This window comes from Podarcis pityusensis, assembly GCF_964106645.2.
Source record: "Podarcis pityusensis genome assembly, chromosome: 16".
In the NCBI taxonomy this organism is placed as follows: Eukaryota; Metazoa; Chordata; class Lepidosauria; order Squamata; family Lacertidae; genus Podarcis; species Podarcis pityusensis.
The window spans coordinates 2,541,086-2,561,220 of record NC_138041.1 but is presented as its reverse complement, the minus strand read 5'-3'; the positions used below and the strand labels follow the sequence as shown (position 1 = coordinate 2,561,220).

Genomic DNA, 20,135 nt, shown 5'->3' with positions numbered 1-20,135 from the left:
GAGTGAATGCAGGCTGCGCAGCTATCCCAGAAGCCAGAACAGCAAGAGAGATTGCTGCTTTCACTGCGCAGCAATCCCTCTTGCTGTTCTGGCTTTTGGGATTCAGAATATTTTTTTCTTGTTTTCCTCCTCCAAAAACTAGGTGTGTCTTATGGTCTGGTGCGTCTTATAGAGCGAAAAATACGGTAACTGCCTTTAACAGATGCCTGACATTCATCAATGTGGGGGAAAGCACATATTTTCCAAGGGACTCTGCAACTGGAAGAATTCTAAAGGAACGAGCAAGAAACAAACACCTGGACTGCGCACCCGGATTCAAGTGCTGACATCCGTCAGCTGCGACCTGGGGTTGACGGAACCAGTTCTCCTCCCTTTCAAAAGCTAAATCCCTCCAGCTCCACCCTCGCCTCACCAAGATGGGATGAGCTTGAAAGAACACGTTGCTCTTAGGGTATTTATCTTTTCTCGAAAGACAAAAACAGGCCTTCTGGGTTTTAGAAAAATGTTTTATTTCACGGCCAAGGAGAGGGCATGGCTGAGGGAGGAACGAAAAGGGCTGACACATCCCTGGCAACGAAGCTTTGGGATTTCACAGAAGGGATGGACAGGGAGGTCTTTGTTAAGGACTGGATTACTCCGCACGTAAGGCTGTAAACTTTAAAGCGCATCCAAATCACATTCCCCCGTCAAAGAAACTCCATCGCCCAGAATCCTTTGAGGGAAAGATGCTCTGCGTGTATCGATGGTGCTTCAAAGGTACACAGCTGCAGTTGTGTTATTATTTAGATCGGAGGCATGACACGACCTTTTATTTTTAAGCAGGAGCAGTCGGCTCTGGAAAGGTTAGGCAGGTAAGCTTTTCTGGGGTTATCGGCCCCGTGAGCCCGGCTGCGCCAAAGCGCGCCGCCGGTGCTCCGGGTGCGAGATCACGCACGCTATCCCGTCAATACTTCTTGACTCCAGTTGGCTTCATCTTCTTCACGTAATACTCGTTGCATCCATTGGTCAGCCCGGCAATGAGAGAGAGGTAGCCCTCAAAGTTGACTTTGCCATCCCGACATTCTTCTAGGTTTTTCATGATCCGGTCGATGGCCATTGGATCTTTCTGGTTCTGAGAGAAAAAGAGGGGGCAGGCAGGGAAAAACAACAACAGGCCATTATCATTAGGTAAAGGTAAAGGGACCCCTGACCATTAGGTCCACTCATGGCTGACTCTGGGGTTGCATCGCTCATCTCGCTTTATTGGCTGAGGGAGCCGGCATACCGCTACCGGGTCATGTGGCCAGCATGACTAAGCCGCTTCTGGCGAACCAGAGCAGCGCACGGAAACGGCGTTTACCTTCCCACCGGAGCGGTACCTATTTATCTACTTGCACTTTGAGGTGCCTTCAAACTGCTAGGTTGGCAGGAGCAGGGACCGAGCAACGGGAGCTCACCCCGTCACGGGGATTCGAACTGCTGAATTTCTGATCGACAAGTCCTAGGCTCTGTGGTTTAACCCACAGCGCCACCCGCGTCTCTGCCATTATCATTACTGTTACCTAAAGGGCCGTCCTGTGGAAGATGGAAGCAAGCTTTCTTCCTGGACCCCTGGACAGTTGAGTCCAGGCAAAGGCGACTCTGGGGTTGCGTCGCTCATCTCCCTTTCAGGCTGAGGGAGCCAGCGTTTGTAGACAGCTTTCTGGGTCATGTGGCCAGCAGGACTAAACCGCTTCTGGCGCTGTGACAGAAACCAGAGCGCACGGAAACTCTGCTTACCTTCCCTCCGCCGGAGTGGTACCTATTTATCTACTTGCACTGGTGTGCTTTCGAACTCCTAGGTTGGCAGGAGCTGGGACCGAACAACGGGAACTCACCCCGTCACGGGGATTCGAACTGCCAACCTTCCAATTGGCAAGCCCAAGAGGCTCAGTGTCTTAGACCACAGCGCCACCCACTCCCTTTTCATGTCCTAAACAGCACAATTTAAAGCCAGTGCCCTCCAGACATATTGAACTTCTGCTGTCATCAGCCTCCGTCGGTCAGGGATGATCAGAACAACATCCGGAATGAATTGGGCCCTGTGGTCTAAACCACAGAGCCTAGGGCTTGCTAATCAGAAGGTTGGCAGTTCGAATCCCCATGACAGGGTGAGCTCCCGTTGCTCGGTCCCTGCTCCTGCCAACTTAGCAGTTCGAAAGCACACCGGAGCAAGTAGATAAATAGGTATCACTCCGGTGGGAAGGTAAACGGCGTTTCCGTGCGCTGCTCTGGTTTCGCCAGAAGCGGCTTAGTCATGCTGGCCACATGACCCGGAAAAACTGTCTGCGGACAAATGTCGGCTCCCTCGGCCTGTAAACCCGCAACTGGACTTAACGGTCAGGAGTCCTTTACCTTTATTGTCTCTGTCTCTGCCTGTGATTGGCTCTGGTTCCACCTATGGTTGGGTACCCCTGCCTTCCTACACCCTCCTCTGCAAACAATGACATCAACGTCATCATCTACAGTCTGAAAAGTAATAATAATAATAATAATAATAATCCAATAACAATCCCGTTTCAGCCTTACTCACTTCCATATACCCAGGGACTTCCTTCTCCATCAACTGCCGAAGATCATCCTTCGTCAGATAGTTCTTGTCACCCGCAAATTTGTGGAAAGTGAACATGATATTCTCCATGGCATGTTCTAGCTGGGATGGCATCTTGGCGCTGGTTTCTGGGGCACGAGGAAGCCTGCAGAGAAACGGGTGAGAGAGAAGGAGATGTTGAGTTTTGCTGTCTTAAATTCCCCTGGTGGTTGATGGAAGAAGCGTAGGAAGTGAAGACTACTAGACTGGACCAATTCTCTGTTGCTGCATTGATGCTTAAAACAAGAAAAAGCAGGGAAAAGGAAAGGAAAGGAAGGAAGGAAATTCTAAGGCCAAGCGATCTCATACTGCCATGAACTCAAGGGCCACACTCCCTCCTGGGCAATGTTTCAGGGGCCACATGCCAGGTGGGCAGGACCAGAGGGGAAAATGGGCGGAGCACAAACACCCCCTTCTGTATCCTCCGTCCAAGGAATGAAAAGGCATGATCAAAATTCGCAGACACACTCCAGTCTTGCAAAACCACACACAGAGTGGAGCCGGGAGAGTGTGCGGCATAAAGAGTTTCTTGAGGGACAAACAGAGATGCTTGGAGGGCCACATTAGTCTCCCAAGCCTGTGGGTTCGCCACCTCTGATCCAAACTTCCAGAACTATGCGAATCACATGCATTGAGCAAAACAGGCATGATTTCTTTCATTTGGTGGAATGTTTCGCAGTGTATTATTTTAAACTATTTTGCATAATTTGTACATTCATACCTCGGGTTACAGATGCTTCAGGTTGTGTTTTTTCAGGTTACGTACCTGCCGAAACCCGGAAGTACCGGAATGGGTTACTTCTGGGTTCCGGCAGTCGCGCATGCGCAGAAGCGCCAAATCGCAACCCGCACGTGCGCAGACGTGCGTTGCAAACGTGCATCCTGCACGGATCACGTTCACAACCCGAGCGTCCAGTGTACTGGTTTTCCTCGGTCACGGGCAATGGGATGAGGAGCCAACACAGGACAACTGAGCTCCTTCTTCAGCCACCGTTCCATCACCTCTTGGGCTTCAGAGCAGACTTAGCCGAGACACAAATATCTTGGCGGCACCAAGGCCTAGAAAGTTTGATTTTTTAAAAAGTGAGTGAAGATTCTCTGTAAGGTGCATCCTGTGTACCCTTCATAGGAGCCAACTCCCTGGGGCCCACGAAGTTCCCCATGAAGGGGCTGGGCAACCACAAATTTTGGTGCCAGGGCCAGCCACACTGCATGGCACCTCTGGTCCTGGGCACCCACATCTGTGGGGCCAAGTTGGCACATCTGGTTCCCGTGGCGTACCAGCACAGCTGTGCTGCTCTTAAAATGGCCTTGGTGGTTCTGTTGAGTTTTTAAAAATTTAAATAGCGTATGTTCCTAGTCCTCATGGTCAGAAAGCAAAGCACAGTGAAAGAACCAGTATGGGTGTGAGGAACAGGGCCATGGAGTCTGGCTTCCTTTTGCTGGCCATACACTGGAAGACAGGACAAAATTCAACCGGTGCAGCTGTTCTTGGAAGGGCGATTGGTTTCAGTTACCTCTGCAGTCATCCCCCCAGATGAACAATAACCCCCATATTCTGTGCGTTCATGAAGAAAGGAATGTGTTTCTAGCATGTGAAGAAACTGAGTTAGGCGGCACTATTTTCTGCGGGTGCAAAACTGGTCTGTTTCCCCCAGTGTCTTATTTTACCCTGCCCTCCACTTAGCAAAAAATTCCTGCAGATGCCACAAAAAACACCAAGCCTCTGGGATGTGTGTGTCGCAATGCTCAGGAGGTCGTCAGAGCATGTGGAAAGTGCACTCCGCCAACAAACACTGCGCAACTGGGATGGTGATAGCAGGTCCTGACCTCTTGGGAAATTCCTCCCTAAGGACAGAGAGGAGACCAAGCACTAATCCTGACTGGCTGGTTCTCTGCGGCTCAGTGGAGTTCCTTCTCTTTCCTGCTCCCTTCACATTCCTTCCACTAAACGCTTTGTCTTTGATCCCTGGACCCTGCAGGCTGCCAAGAACATCTGGACTGGGGATAGACCATCTGGTTCCTATCTGGGGAGGGCTGTGCCTGGGGCAGGAGGCGTTGGCTGGCGTCCCGGCCAAAGAGTCTCTCCCACCCGTCCAACCGCCTTCCTCCTCCTCCTCCTGGCTGGCACTACGAGGAAGAAACACAAGGAAGAAGCACACTCTGACCCGGGATCAGCCGCCTGACTCAGCCTCTTAACCCTTCACCAGCAAAGACTTCCCTTAAGCATATGGCACAGTCCTCTCCAAACAAGAAGCGGCGCTTCAGGCTCCCACTGGGAGATTTGCACTTCCAGGAAACTGGGACTGCTGCCCTTTGTGCAAGCATGCCAGCCGGCCAAACACCACCCTTCCCCCCCCTTTTAAATTTAAATTTTATTAACATATAAAACACATACGTATACATTTACACAATACACGTACACAACACACTACCTTATTTTCATAACATAAAACATACCTACATTACTCTATATAATACCTACCTATACTGTAAAGGTAAAGGGACCCCTGACCATTAGGTCCAGTCGTGGCCAACTCTGGGGTTGCTGCGCTCATCTCGTTCTATAGGCTGAGGGAGCCGGCGTTTGTCCACAGACAGTTTTTCCAGGTCATGTGACCAGCATGACTAAGCTGCTTCCGGCGAACCAGAGCAGCGCACGGAAACGCCGTTTATCTTCCCGCACGAGCAGTACCTATTTATCTACTTGCACTTTGACGTGCTTTCGAACTGCTAGGTTGGCAGGAGTTGGGACTGAACAATGGAAGCTCACCCCATCGCGGGGATTCGAACTGCTGACCTTCTGATCGGCAAGTCCTAGGCTCTGTGGTTTAACCCACAGCGCCACCCGCGTCCCTTTACTGTACATATCAGCAAACCTACACACCTACCCCACACGGACACCCACCAAGTGACTTCCAGCCGTTCTTGTTACGCTACTTTATTTTTCCAACTGGCTTGAACACATTTTGTTATTTCTTTAACCTCTTCTTCTATCTTGTCTTTACTCTCCCTTCACTCTAATCATTTTCTGGATTCACTCAGTATCTGTCAGAAATTCTGCTTTTTCCACATAAATTTTGATGTATTCCTTAAAGATAACCCACTCCTTATTCACTTTTTGTACCATATCTCCTCTTATCCTCCCTGTTAGTTCGGCAATATGGAAGTATTCCATCATCTTAGAAAACCAGTCTGTTTTAGTTGGGACGCTGCTGCTTTTCCAATTTTTGGCAATCAATAACCTTGTCGCCGTACTTGAATACATAAATATTGGTCTGCCCGTTCTTTTTATTTCCTCTGACATGATACCTAGGACAAAGGAGTCTGGTTTTTCCCCCCAAATGAAAATCTAAACACCTTTTTCAGTTCATTATAGATATTTTCTCAGAATCCCACTATCTCGTTGCACTCCCACCACATATGTAGAAAGGTTCCTGCCCCTTTGTTGCATCTCCAAGAGACATCACTGCAGTTTTTATACAAAACGCCACCCTTCCCAGTTCATGGGCATTTTCTTTTGACATTTCTAATGAGATTTGACAGGCACACAAAAATGGCATGTGCCAGAGTCAGAGAGATAACTCAGTTGGTAACAGTATGGCACTGGTAACGCCAAGGTTGCAGGTTCCGTCTCCCTATGGGGCAGCTGAAGATTCCTGCCGTTGGGGGGTTGGGCTACAGGATCTTCAGGGTTCCCTTCCAACTCTATGAGTCCATGATTCTAAGAGACCAGACCCACTAAGAGATGACTACAAACTCAATTCCCGGCGCCAATTGTGGATGCACAGAAACACCAAACAATCTTGAAGAAAATACACAAGACGGAGTGCCAGCACAGATCATTTACAGATTTCTAAGCTAAGGAGAAAAACTGTCTGGGTATATAACACATGCTCATCGTGGGTGGCAAGAGATTTGGCAGCGGGTGGAGAAGGGCGGTTGTCACAAAACAAACCCAACAAACAGAGGCAAAGCCCCTGAGAAGTAACTCCTCTAAGTTGTCGGTTACCAGCCGTGACTTTTTCTACCGCCGCTAAATTGCCAGACCTGACTCCACTGTCCCTTTAAGGTGAAGTGGAAAAGGTACGGCCGATTCTGGACCAGTTCCAACCTGGCTGCTGTAACCAGGTGTGCAATTAGGATAATGAATTAATTCAACAATTAATACATTAATCTGCTGGCATTTTCAGCCGTGAATTACATCTTGGTCATGCCGGGGCGGTTCCCTCGCTGCGTGAAGCGAAGTTACAGGGAACCAGGCAGAGGGCCTTCTCAGTGGTGGCGCCTGCCCTGTGGAACGCCCTCCCACCAGATGTCAAGGGGATAAACAAGTACCTGACGTTTAGAAGACATCTGAAGTTTTTAATGTTTGAAGTTTTATTCTGTTTTTAGTGTTCTGTTAGTAGCCGCCCAGAGTGGCTGGGGAAACCCTGCCAGATGGATGGGGCAGAAATAATAAAATTATTATTATTATTATTATTATTATTATTATTATTATTATTATTACAAGGAGAAGCTGGACAGCCCTGTGTTCTGGAAGCTCTGTTTCCAGGCTGCCTGCTTCAAATGAGTCGGGTTGGTCTAGCAGACCTTACATGACCCCCTCCAACCCTTACGAACTCTCAACTCCCCACCTTCATGTGGTGGCATCTTCCCTCTCTCTTGGGAGATCAACAAAGAGCCATGTTGAGGATGCCCTAGCTGTCTGCTTTGAGCTGGGTGGGCTGTTATGGGCGACCTTACGGGGGCCACTTCAACTTTTACCAATGCCAAGCTCTCCAAAGTCGTGTTGGCATCCTGTCTGAAGGCAAAGTCACCATCCGCTCTATCTGCTTCACCTGGAAACCGGACGCGGCGTAGAAAGACTCATGGCGCAATTGTTGAGTCTCTCCCCCCCCCCCCGAGATCCAACAACTTTTAAGGTTGCTCAAACTGCCTCAGTTTCCCCTCTCTTCCTCAGGTAAGGCCCCAGAGGTTTAATAATCGCAAGACAGGAACGGAGCCAAGTCTGAGATAAATCTCAGTGCAAAGAGCAGGGTGGGACGAGAGAGGCAGAAGGAGTCCAAATACCCGAAGGGCGTGGCCCCCAGGTTGTCTTAAGGCCTAAGCCATCTCCCCTTGGCTCCTGGCCCATTTGCCTGCTCATAACCTGCGGCTTCTTGCCTGACGCCTGGAGCCTTCTGGAAGGAATCCCACACCGCCAACGGGACATCGGTTCCCTTATGTTTGCAATTCCTCCCCCCCCCTCCAATGGTAAATCTTTATTGATTTAAAATACAAACGTACAACGAAGATAAGTATAGAAGAGTTAAAGACAGAAGAAGAAAACATCAAAACATAAAAGTAAGAAAAAAAGAACCAACAATTTATACAAAAACATATCCATCAAATAAAAAAATTTCTGCATAAAACTTCCAATCGTTCTCATTACAGTGGTACCTCAGGTTACATATGCTTCAGGTTACATACGCTTCAGGTTACAGACTCCGCTAACCCAGAAATAGTGCTTCAGGTTAAGAACTTTGCTTCAGGATGAGAACAGAAATCAGGCTCCGGCGGCACGGCAGCAGCAGGAGGCCCCATTAGCTAAAGTGGTGCTTCAGGTTAAGAAGGGACCTCCGGAACGAATTAAGTACTTAACACGAGGTACCACTGTATACTGTTTCTATTGTCATGGTTTCGTCGCAGTTGCAATTCTAGTCGCTGCTGCAAACCGCAGGAGAGGGGAGAGCGCTCTTGTGTTCGAATCCCGCTTACTGGTTTCTCACAGGGATCTGGTCGGCCGCTGTGAGAACAGGATGCTGGACGGGCCCTTGGCCCGATCCTGCAGCTCTCCTCTGATGTTCTTACTTGGAGAGGCCAGGGATTGAATTTGTTGCATGCCAAGCCGACGCTCGCTGCGCTGAGCTGGGAAAGCAAACCAAGGTGCTAGTCCTCATGGGTTCTGAATGAAAGGCCAACTCAAATACTTTGTTAGAGTGTTGGGATCCTTCTTGCTAAGTAAAGTCGACACTGACTGGCAGCGGCTCTCCAAGGGCAGGGGAGAGTCCCAGCCCTACTTGGAGACGCCAGAGATTGAATTTGGTACCCTCTGCATGCAAAGCATGAGCTTTAAGGCTTAGATATGGCTCCGCCCCTAAAAAGAAAGAAAGATTCCCATCCTCATGGTTCCAGATGAAAGGGCTCTGAGACAGGGGACGATTGCCAACCCTTCATGTAGATGCTGGGGATCAAACCTGAGACCTTTGGCATGCAATAATAATAATAATAATAATAATAATAATAATAATAATACAGTAATAATAATAATAATGAAATAATAGATATTTAATTTATACCCCGCCCTTCCTGGTTCAAAAACCAGGCTCAGGGCGGCTAACAACAAATTTTAAACACTTTAAAACACTTAATTATAAAAGCAGCATAAAATACAGTATAAAAACATGAATAACAATAAAATATTCAGAATTCAGTTTAGGAGAAATAAGCATTAGATCATCTCCAGGGCTAGCTGGCTGAATTGATCCTACTTGGGCCAGCGAGGAGGCCAGGGGAGAATTAGCTGTGGGGTCTCAGAGCGGGTGATCTTCATAAAAGGGGAGGGGGAAGGAAGAGAAGGGAAATAAAAGACTGAATTCAAATTAAAGGCCAGGTGGAAAAGCTCTGTCTTACCGGCCTGACGGGTTAAATCCTGCAGGGCCCTGGTCTCATTGGACAGAGCATTCCACCAGGTCGGGGCCACCACTGAGAAGGCCCTGGTGGAGGATAGTCTGACTTCCTTAGTGCCTGGGACCTCTAAACTATGGTTATTCATGGACCTTAAGGTCCTCTGCGGGGCAGACCAGGAGAGGTGGTCCCGTAAATACGAGGGCCCTAAGACACAAAGGGCTTTAAAGGTCAAGACCAGCACCTTGCCAAAGGCTCTGCCCCAGAACGACTGCCTTCCCTCTAAAAAAGAATGCAAGGTTCTGGTCCTCATGGGGCTGGTTGAAGAGGAACACAGAAGGCTGCACACACCAAGCAGCAGCTGCAGAAGACTCTTTCAAAGGGGAAGCGATTTTGCTTAATCACAGACGTTTCCTGTCATTGCCCGCTCCCTTCTGGGTGTTCCCCTTGGGTGGGTGATGGCTGGAGGCTGCAGAGGAGAAGTTGTCTTAGGAGGGGGGCAGAGGGGAGGGGAAGGACTCCTCATCCCTTGGCTGTTAACGCAATGACTAAACAGGGCTTAAGAGATCCTGGCAAGCTCCCCAGCTCTGCTGCTGTTGTCTCCGGAGCGGGACAGCTCTCCCCACGGAGTCCCGGGCACATGGGCGAGGCCTTGACTTGGTTGGCATTTGCCAACAGACGGCCTCGTGGAAGACGACTCTGAGAGAAAGCATCTCCAACACTGGGCAAAAGAGACAGAGGACAGTTGTTGTTTAGTTGTTTAGTCGTGTCCGCCTCTTCGTGACCCCATGGACCAGAGCACGCCAGGCCCTCCTGTCTTCCACTGCCTCCCTCACGCTGGTCTCTTCGAGAACACTGTCCCACCATCTTGTCCTCTGTCGTCCCCTTCTCCTTGTGCCCTCCATCTTTCCCAACATCAGGGTCTTTTCCAGGGAGTCTTCTCTTCTCGTGAGGTGGCCAAAGTCTTGGAGCCTCAGCTTCAGGATCTGTCCTTCCAGTTAGCACTCAGGGCTGATTTCCTTCAGAATGGAGAGGTTTGATCTTCTTGCAGTCCATGGGACTCTCCAGAGTCTCCTCCAGCACCAGAATTCAAAAGCATCCATTCTTCGGCGATCAGCCTTCTTTACGGTCCAGCTCTCACAGAATAGAGGGAGAGAATTTAGGATGCCCTGTTTTGCAGGTTGCACCATCTTTTTGCGGACTGTAGTCTGGTGAGCAGCTGCTTTGCATACAAAATGTCCCAGGCATCTCCAGGCAGGGTTGGGAAAAATGCCCTACCCAAAACCCCGGAGAGCTGTTGCCAGTCAGTGTTCGCAATATAGAACTAGATTGACTGCAAACTTGGCTGCAAGGCTGTCCTTCGCTGGCCTTTTCTTGGCCCGGAATCCATCTCACAAACGCCAAAATCTCAGTCCTGATGTTCTGCAGCTCTGAGATAGTCCCTTGGGGTCAGTGCTGAGAGGTTTTGCAGGCTCCAGCTGCCCCCAGTGTGGAAATTGGAGGCCCATCTGCAGCCGGGAGCCTCTGCCATTGCACAGAAAGAGTGTAAAAGATTTATAAGCCACAAACCCTTTTAACAGCTTCTCGGAAGCGTCGGTGCAATGCAGAGAACATATGCTGTACCGGGAAGAATACAACCTGTTTCTCTTTCCCTCTCTCTTTAAAGACACCTAGAAATACATATGTTTTAACACCCCTGGACATACAATGAAGCTGAATGTTACAAGATTCAAGACAGAAGAAAGAAAGAATACAGAAAGAAAGATAGATCAGTATATCACGATGTCTGAAATGAAGATGTAACTTTGTAGAGGAGAACAGGGTCATGTCCTGGCAACTGTTACTACTAATTAGGTAGGGCTGCCATGTTTCAAAAAGTGAAAATAAGAACACAAAAGCTGTTGACCTTTTTTTTGGGAGGGCGTGGGGTGGCCAAAGTTGCTGAGCTTACGTTTTTGAGCTATTTTTAATGAAATTCGCCAAAATCTACTCTTCCAACGTGGGTTGCCGTAAGTCCAGATTTTCCCGGACATTTCAGTGATTTCCGCCCATAGTTTCCAGCAGGCAAATCTCAGCTATGTCTGGGTAATTCCGGACATATCGCAACCCTAACTTAGGGGTCTAAAACTAGCACTCTTTTTATTTTACTTACCTTTTATTGCTGCAACTGTTGTTTTATAGTACAGTGGTACCTCAGGTTAAGTACTTAATTCGTTACGGAGGTCTGTTCTTAACCTGAAACTGTTCTTAACCTGAAACTGTTCTTAACCTGAAGCACCACTTTAGCTAATGGGGCCTCCTGCTGCCACTGCGCCACCGGAGCCCGATTTCTGTTCTCATCCTGAAGCAAAGTTCTTAACCTGAAGCACTATTTCTGGGTTAGTGGAGTGTGTAACCTGAAGCGTATGTAACCTGAAGCGTATGTAACCCGAGGTACCACTATACAGAGCAGAAGGGCGGTGGGAATAATAAGAGAAGCGATGTCTGGCTTCACGGTTTTTCCTACATCATGTCTTTTTTTACATAGCACAGGCACACATCATGATACATTGCCCGTCCCCAATGAGCGTGTGCATGTGCTATGCAAAAGTCACAATGCAAGAAAAACCTTGAAGCCAGATGATGCCTCTTCTAGACAGCGCCATCCGATATATCGGTATATCGCAATGTTTATCTGGCGATAGACAGTATCTTGATCTTGAAAACCGGATACCGCCTTGCCCTAAGCGTGTGGACCAGGAAAGAGGCGTGGCCTGGAAGAGGCGTGGCTTAGCGAGAGGCCACTCCCACAGCATCCATTCAAAGCACATGGCTTCCTGCAAAGGATCCTGGGAATCTTAGCTCTGTGGTGGGAAAAGCCACTTTGGGGGGAAGCCATGACCGTTAAAGGAGTAGACAAGTTCTTAAATCGTATGGTGTGGATGTGGGCAGAGAGGCTCAGAGGACTGCATCTGGTTCTGGGGCCTGAGGCTTCTCCCCGACTCTGCTCTAGCCATTGCACGATACTGCCTTCCCTCTTGATACAGGGCTCTGAGTCAAGGTTGGTGCTCTGAGTCAAGGGTTAATCTCTTTGGTTAAGAGTGTGAGCAGGCTCACATTCTCCCCAAGTAACTCACAGATGGAATTCCATTCATAATGAGTAAGTCTAGCAATGGGGTCCTATGCTTCCGAAGGCATGCGCTCATGCGCCCACACAGTGCCAAACCCTGTTTATTTTAAGGGCTGTCCTTTGTTCAAAGAGCAATCCCTTTCATACAGACTCCACCCAGAATTCTGCTCAGATCTCGACAGTCGGCCACAGATGCCCTTATTCCATGGTGAGCTTTCTCTCGCTGTGTGTGTGTGTTTGTGTATTTGCACATGCACAGACATGCGGACACTTGCACAAACCACGGGCTTACCAGAGTCTTCTAGCACACCAGATCCACCAATATCAAAACAACTATTTCGACAAGCAATAGGATTTAGTTTTCTAGCACACTGGAAAACTGCTTCGACAAGCAACAGAGCTTAGCAGCTTTAAATGGAAAGGTATTGGTGCAGATATAAGAACATTGGAACAGACTCCAGAATCAGGCCAGTGGTCCACCAATGAGCCCAGGATCCTGTTCTCACAATGGCCAACCAGAGGCGTCTTTTTGGAAAACTCCAAAGCACAATAACACTTCTCCCTCAAGTGATGCTCAGAAGCATCACTGCCTCCAGCCATGTAGGCAGGGCAGAGCCACCAGGACTAGCAGCCATCGATAGCCCTCCCTTCCTCCAGGAATGGCTGTGTAATCCTCTTTCTAAGCCATCCAAGTGGGTGGACATCCCTGGCTCCTGTGGCAGGGAGTTCCACAGTTCAACTGTGTGCTGCGTAAAGAAGTCCTTCCGTTCGTCGGTCCCAAATCTCCCAACACTTGGCTTCGTTGGATGTCCAGTGTTATGAGGGAGAAAAACATGGATCTGCCTGCAAGCCATGAACCATTTTATAAACTTCTATCATGTGGCCTTTTACTATCTATCTATCTAACTAACTACCTACCTACCTACCTAACTATCATCTATCTATCAATCATCTACCTACCAATCATCTACAGTATCTATCTATCTATCTATCTATCTATCTATCTACCAATAATCTATCTATCAATTATCTATCTATCTATCTATTTATCTACCTACCTACCTATCATCTATCTATCAATCATCTATCTATCTATCTATCTATCTATCTATCTATCTACCTACCTACCTACCAATCATCTATCATCTATCTATCTATCTACCAATCATCTACCTACCTATCTACCTACCTATCTATCATCTATCTATCAATTATCTATCTATCTATCTATCTATCTATCATCTATCATCTATCTATCTAATTTGCTACTGACTTTTGAGTGCTCTGGATGCTGGACTGATTGATCTGCCCACCCCTTCCTCCCAAGGGGGGCAAAGAGCAGCTAACTAGATCACTTACATGATAATAATAATTAATAATAATAATAATAATAATAATAATTTATTATTTCTACCCCACCCATCTGGCTGGGTTTCCTCAGCCACTCTGGGCGGCTCCCAATAGAATATTAAAAACACAATAAATACATCAAACATTAAAAACTTCCCTGAACGGGGCTGCCTCCAGGTGTCATCTAAAAGTCAGATGGTTGCTTATTTCCTTGACATCTGCTGGGAGGGCGTTCCACGGGGCGGGTGCCACCACCGAGAAGGCCCTCTGCCTGGTTCCCTGTAACCTCACATCTTGCAGGGAGGGAACCTCCAGAAGGCCCTCAGAGCTGGACCTCAGTGTCCGGGCCGAACGATGAAACAACGTGGCGGATTTTGGTCCATTTTCATTGCAACGGGTCTCCTCTGAGAAGGACTTTGTTGGGACACCCCCGCCCTTCTCTGACAGCTTGCCACAGTGGGCTGAGATTGGCACTCTTAATTCCATTTACGTATCTCTCCCCCAGGAGGCAGCTCAAAGCATTTTACAAGAAAGCAGGCGCATCGGTTAAAAAACAATTCCATGTAATTGTTTTTTTGTTTTTTAAAAAATGATGAGGCAATTACAAGCATAGAGACGCTTTTAAAAACAACAACTCGTACACAGAATCAATTCAGAATCTGGGACAGGTGCCAAACATCCTAAAAGGGGGTGAGACAAATTCGTGGAGGCTGTTCAACGGCTGCTAGCAGAAATGGCGCTGTCCCCTGTCGGAGGCAGTATGCTTTGCAATGCCAGTTGCTGCAAAATCAGAGAGGTTGCTGTGAGAACCGGGTCAGGCTTTAGATTTGGATCTAAAGCACATCCGAATCACGTTGGAGGTGCACGCCTTCCCCCAGAGAATTCTGGGAGCTGTGGTTTATTTGCTTATTACTGGCCTGGGTTTGAAACCCGACTTGGCCACATGACGCTCCCTGGGCGTGACCCTGGCAGCCAGTCACTATCCCTCTGAGCCTATAGACCTACCTCACAAGGTTGTTGTGGGAATCAAATGAGGAGATGGAGAAACATGGAACCCTACTTTGAGCCCTTTGGAGGAAGAAAAACGGCGGGATGCAAACGCAGAAAATAAATGGAATAAATAAAGAGGAAGCGTTCTTTCCTCGCATGTCATGCTCACAGCCAGAAGGCATTCTGAACTGGCTGGAGTCTTCTTTTCCACTGGGGCAACCAGTTAATTTATTCAGGATGGATTTAAAGAGAGCAGAGCACTGGCGTCACCAGAGGAATGCGAGGAGAGGAGGGCTGGGGAATCCTTTCCGCCCTGAGGGCCAGATCTGTAGTCTGCCAGCCCTCCGAGGGCCAAGTGGGTGGGAGCAAGGAGGATGCTTCATCTAACTGTTGCAGCACCGTTGCATCAGTTCCATTGGTCCACCTACCTCCATAACGTCTACACTGACTGGCAGAGGCTCCCCAGGGTTTCTGGCCACGCACCTTCCCAGTGCGACCTGGAGAAGCCACTGGGGACTGAACCTGTGACCTTTTGCATGCAAAGCATATGCTCAAGCCGCTTGGCTATAGCACTTGAATGAAAAAAACTAAAGCAGGTTTCTAGTCCTCATGAATTAAAACCAGAGCGATTTAACAGCGAATCCCTTTTCACAGGGAACTAGAACTCTGAGACAGTTTCCCAAGAGGTCTCAGCGCCCGTAACAAACCACAGCTCCCAAACTACAGTCACGTGCCCCCCCCAAATAACCCAGGGAACTGTGGTTTGTGAAGGGCACTGCAAAACGTGTGGGGCAAACTACAGTTGATTCCTGGCCATTAAAAGTGGCAGAAAATAATTAAATGTACGGTTTGTGGGCATGGCCTGTGACTGCGAGAAACTGAACCTCCAGGGACAGGGATAGTCTACCTCGGAGGCTCAGATGGGGGTGACAGGCGTGGCTGTATCACGACCTGCTTGGAGGAACCGAGGGAGGAGGAGGAGGAGAAGGAGGAGGAGGTGGCCTTTGGTCTAATCCAGAACGGCTCCCTGCTTATCTTCTTATGACCCAGCAAACAGCTTTGCCACCCTGGGAAAACAAATATCCTTTTGAGAAACTTCGGCACCCCACCCACCTCTCTCTCTCTCTCTCTCCAGATCTGGAAAGAGAAATTCTCTTCACCAGGAGACGGATCCAACTCTTGTGACACAGCCAGGGAGGGTCTCCCCTTGCCAACAAACATGTGGTCTGACGCTGCCTTAAGTAGGTCACAGAAACGCACAAGGGGAACATCTTCTCCGACTGTGCTGTCTGGTTACAGTTCACTCCGGGTCCTTCCATTTCCTCACCCTGAACCCCCAACACCAGAGTCCCCTTCTGACAACTACGCCCCACAATTTGCCCCCCAGAAACTGCAAGAGTGGCTTTAAAACTCTGTGACGGCAGAGCCTTTCAACAACACACAAGCCCTCGAACTGTTTGCTGGCTTCCTTTGAGATCTCGACAGGCTTGCAACCTTCGGACACATTTTATGGAGTGATGGTTCTGTCTCTACGGTGACGCTTAGCCCCATGTTGGGCAAAAGGTCCCTGCATCGCAGAGGGTTGGACTAGATGACCCTCGCGGTTCCCACCAGGCTCTCCAGATGTTTCTATAGAACCTCCAGTTCCAGGGGCAGTCTATCTAGATTCCTAGGCTCCTCAGGGCTTTTGGCTGCTGCAAAAACAGGCTGCTGCATGAGATTGGTCCTCTTTGGCCTAATCCTGCTGCCAGGCTCTGTGTGGCATCCCATACAGCAGAAACATCATTTTCCAAGACCACCATCGTCGCAAGCCCAGCAAATCCGAACCGTGAAATAACCCAAATCTTCCTTCTTTAGGCGAAGAAAACATCTCGATTTTTTTCTTTTGTGATTTGGAGAATCATTCCCAAACCCATAGGCAACCGAACTTATTTTAACGTGCCTGTTTTGCATTTTGGGGGTTGTTTTTAAACATTTTAGTCTGTTGCCACAATTATCCTCTCTGTGTTTCCTATGCATTATCACATGAAACAACAAACCTTTTACCCAAACGCAAAACTGTTCGTTGTTACTTTAAGGGGTCGAAACCGAGGGGAGCGGATGGGAAGATCAGAGAACTGAAATTCAGGGCTCTGTGGAAAGGGCTGTAGCTGAGCGGTCCCCCAAATCCAATCCCCAGCCCATCCTAGCAAGGAAGGAAGGAAGGAAGAAAATCCTCTATCCTTGTCCTGTCGTGTAACAGACCCTCCCTGTTATAAGGCTGTTCCTTGGGTAATCAGGCTGCATGCCACACCCTGGGAGGGGGGGGCAGCTGTAGTGTGAAACAGGGGAAAGCAAATAACAGCCTTTCTCCCCATAGACTTGAAGCTACATCAAGGACTGCTGGCCAAGTTTTGAATGGATGGATACAAAGCACGACCCTGCAGACCAGGGGTCAGCAAACTTTTTCAGCAGGGGGCCAGTCCACTGTCCCTCAGACCATGTGGTGGGCCGGACTATATTTTTTGGGGGGAAATTGAACGAATTCCTAAGCCCCACAAATAACCCAGAGATGCATTTTAAATAAAAGCACACATTCCACTCATGTAAAAACACGCTGATACCTGGACCGTCCGTGGACCCGGACTGAGAAGGCGATTGGGCTGGATCCAGCCCCCCGGGCCTTAGTTTGCCTACCCATGCTCCAGACTGGCACCCAATGCCAATTCCCATCAGACACAACGGCCCATGGCCACTTACATACCATGCATTCTCTCCCCCCCTTTAATTTATTCAATCATTTATCGATCATTAACAAAAACCCAAGAAACTGCTCCAGGGAAAAACCCACCTCGAGATCACAATATTCCGCAAGAAAACACAACTATCGCAAAATTAAAACATCTCTTCTAAACCTGCAAAAGCGACGGGTTTGCTTTCATGGGAGGTGGTTATTTTCTCAAAGAGAGCAACCAGTTCTCCCAGAATTTATTTCTGAATTCGCTTGAAACGCTTCGTCTTAGATATTATTTTTGTCGTTGGAGACGGCTTCCCAAACTTCGTGGGGCCACTCTTTCCAAGACGGCAGCCATGCGCCTATCAATTTTTGAGCCGCACAGCATACATTTAAAGCACGTTCTCTCTCCTCAGCACCCCAGAGAATCCTGGGAACCATAGTCTGCCAAGGGTGCTGGGAACTGTAGCTCAGTGAGGGAGTAAAGTACAGTTTCCAGGATTCCTCCCCCTTTTTTTGGAGTTGTGTGTGTGTGTTTAAAAACACAGCAGCCAGGTGGGGTCAGTCTGACAACATCAATAGCTTTGGCTGTCTCTGGCCTAGGAACCAAGACTCACTCGGGGCAAGTTGGACCTTGACCTCAGCTGGAGGGGCTGGGGCCTCTCTGGGTGTGGAATGCAGGTAACCTCATACAGATCCATCACACCTTTGGAACCTTCTTATGCATGCTCCCGTAGCAAATGCAAGGGATTTCAGTCCCCAAAGGAACAGGCTACGCTAGATTGACAGTGGCGTGGTCTAGTCCCAGAGCTTTTTTAAAGAAGTAGTTAGGCCCTACTCAAGAGTAGACCCACTGGAATTAATGACTCTGAACTAGCCATGTCTATTAACGAGCCTACTATGAGCAGGACATGCGTTTGGATATATAACCCGTTCATTTCTTTCTCTCCCCACAACTGGGATTAGTCGGCCACATGGCTGGGTGGGGAACTCCAGACAAGTCCCTAGTTGGGAGCACACCCTATCCAATGATGGCAGGACACACCCAGCCCCATGTCCCCCCAAATTCTGCCTTTGGAACCCCCACGTCCTCTAGTTTTAGTTTTGGGGTGTTGATGGTGGTCTCCTCCACCCCTTCAAAGCACTAAACTTGGGGTTACCCCCTTCTTCCACAATCCCCTCCCCCTAAATAAAGTCTTCCTGAAGAACCCAACCTCCCCTATTCTAAATGGGGAGGAGGAAACGAATCACCCTTTTTGCTCAGGACACCAGATTTTAAAATCCCCCTAAAATAAAAATAAATACGCCCTCCCCAATTTTAGCGATGCTTTTCAGACCCAGAGGTTTTATTTTATTTTTTTTCTACTGCAAGCCCGTATGCAAGAATAAGGACGCGGGGTTTCAAGCCACTTGGTCCGGTTCACGAGTAGACCCAGTGGAATCAAAGGGACCTAATCCCACCCCCGTGCCCATTCACGGCAATGGACCTGCCTCTATACTCCAAGCCAGATTAACGCAGGAAACACAGGACAACTCCCAAAATGAATTCTGAGCGGAGACTGATTGATTTAGGAGAAAAGACCCCCTTGCCCCAAGACACCCAACCCACTTTCTCAAGAGGAGACCACCCCGCTCTCATTCCCCAGGGCGGACCACACCCTTTCCCCAGAACTGCAGGCTTTTCCACTGCAGAAAACAAACAAACGTTCCCTTTCAAAAAATACCAAACTTATTTGGTTTCCAATAAAACTGCACATCAACCTCAGTCCAGTTTTTTCACCTCCCTGGGGTGCAGAAATTTTTGGGTGGGGAGGAGGGTGCTCCATTTCAATGGGGAGAACCCCACTTTTCTGAATGTTTCTTCCAGCCCCCCCCCCGCGCCCCCCATTTCTATCCTCCTTTTCAAGCGAGCGCGCAAGCGAGGCGCGCGTCTTTTTCTGCACTTCTCCAAAAAGTCCCCGTTACGCGCGGCTGGAACGCCCCAAAGAGACTCACCGCGGAGGAGCTGCAGAGAGCGCGAGAGGGAGCCTGGAGCGACGGCTGGCAGGAGGCAGAGTGAGGCCTCTCGGCCAACGCCTCCGCAACCCTCGCCAGGCTGGGCTGGGCTGGGCAAGAGGGGCGGAGACGGAGGCCGGCAGCTCCAGCCCCGCCGGGGGAGAGCCAGAGAGGACCGGCCTCTTGGAGAGGAGCCACGTGGGGTTACCAGGAGGAGCCCAGCGCGCCTCAGCCCCACCAGCGAAGGGGCTCCGTTTCACAGGATCCACTGGACATTTCTTGCTTTTTCTCCCTTTTCCGAAAGGGCTTTTCTGCCTCTCCAGAACAAACGCAAGGCAGACATTCGACAGGTGCAGAGAGAGAGAGCGAGAGAGAGAGAGAAACAGAGAGAGAGAGGAAGGATGCTGGACTAGTTGGGCCACTGGCTAACTACAGGGCTCTTCTGATATTCTGGTGGAACCTCCAGATCTAGGGGCAGTCTATCTAGAGTTTTAGATTCCTTGGGGCATTTGGCCACTGTGATAATTAATAGCGTGGTGTGGGCCTTTGGCCTGATCCAACTTCGATCTGCTCGTGATCTTCTGTCCTCTGGCTGCCCTCCAAATGGAGGAATTGCACTTCTTTACCCTGAACTTTAGGAACACGGGTGGCACTGTGGGTTAAACCACAGACTTGTTGATCAGCACTTGTTCCTGCTGCTG

General features: G+C 49.0%; 1 protein-coding gene across 1 annotated transcript; it reads right to left on the bottom strand.

The window, feature by feature from the left end:
* Window positions 1-485: 485 nt before the first annotated feature.
* S100A10 (S100 calcium binding protein A10) lies at window positions 486-19,589 on the bottom strand. The gene is made up of 3 exons (XM_080986129.1): window positions 19,435-19,589; window positions 2,552-2,714; window positions 486-1,111 (listed from the first exon to the last, which is right to left on the bottom strand). Exons 2-3 carry the CDS (start codon window positions 2,681-2,683, stop codon window positions 944-946), a joined length of 300 nt encoding a protein of 99 aa, XP_080842255.1. The 5' UTR covers window positions 2,684-2,714; window positions 19,435-19,589; the 3' UTR covers window positions 486-943.
* Between the last annotated feature and the right edge of the window lie 546 nt (window positions 19,590-20,135).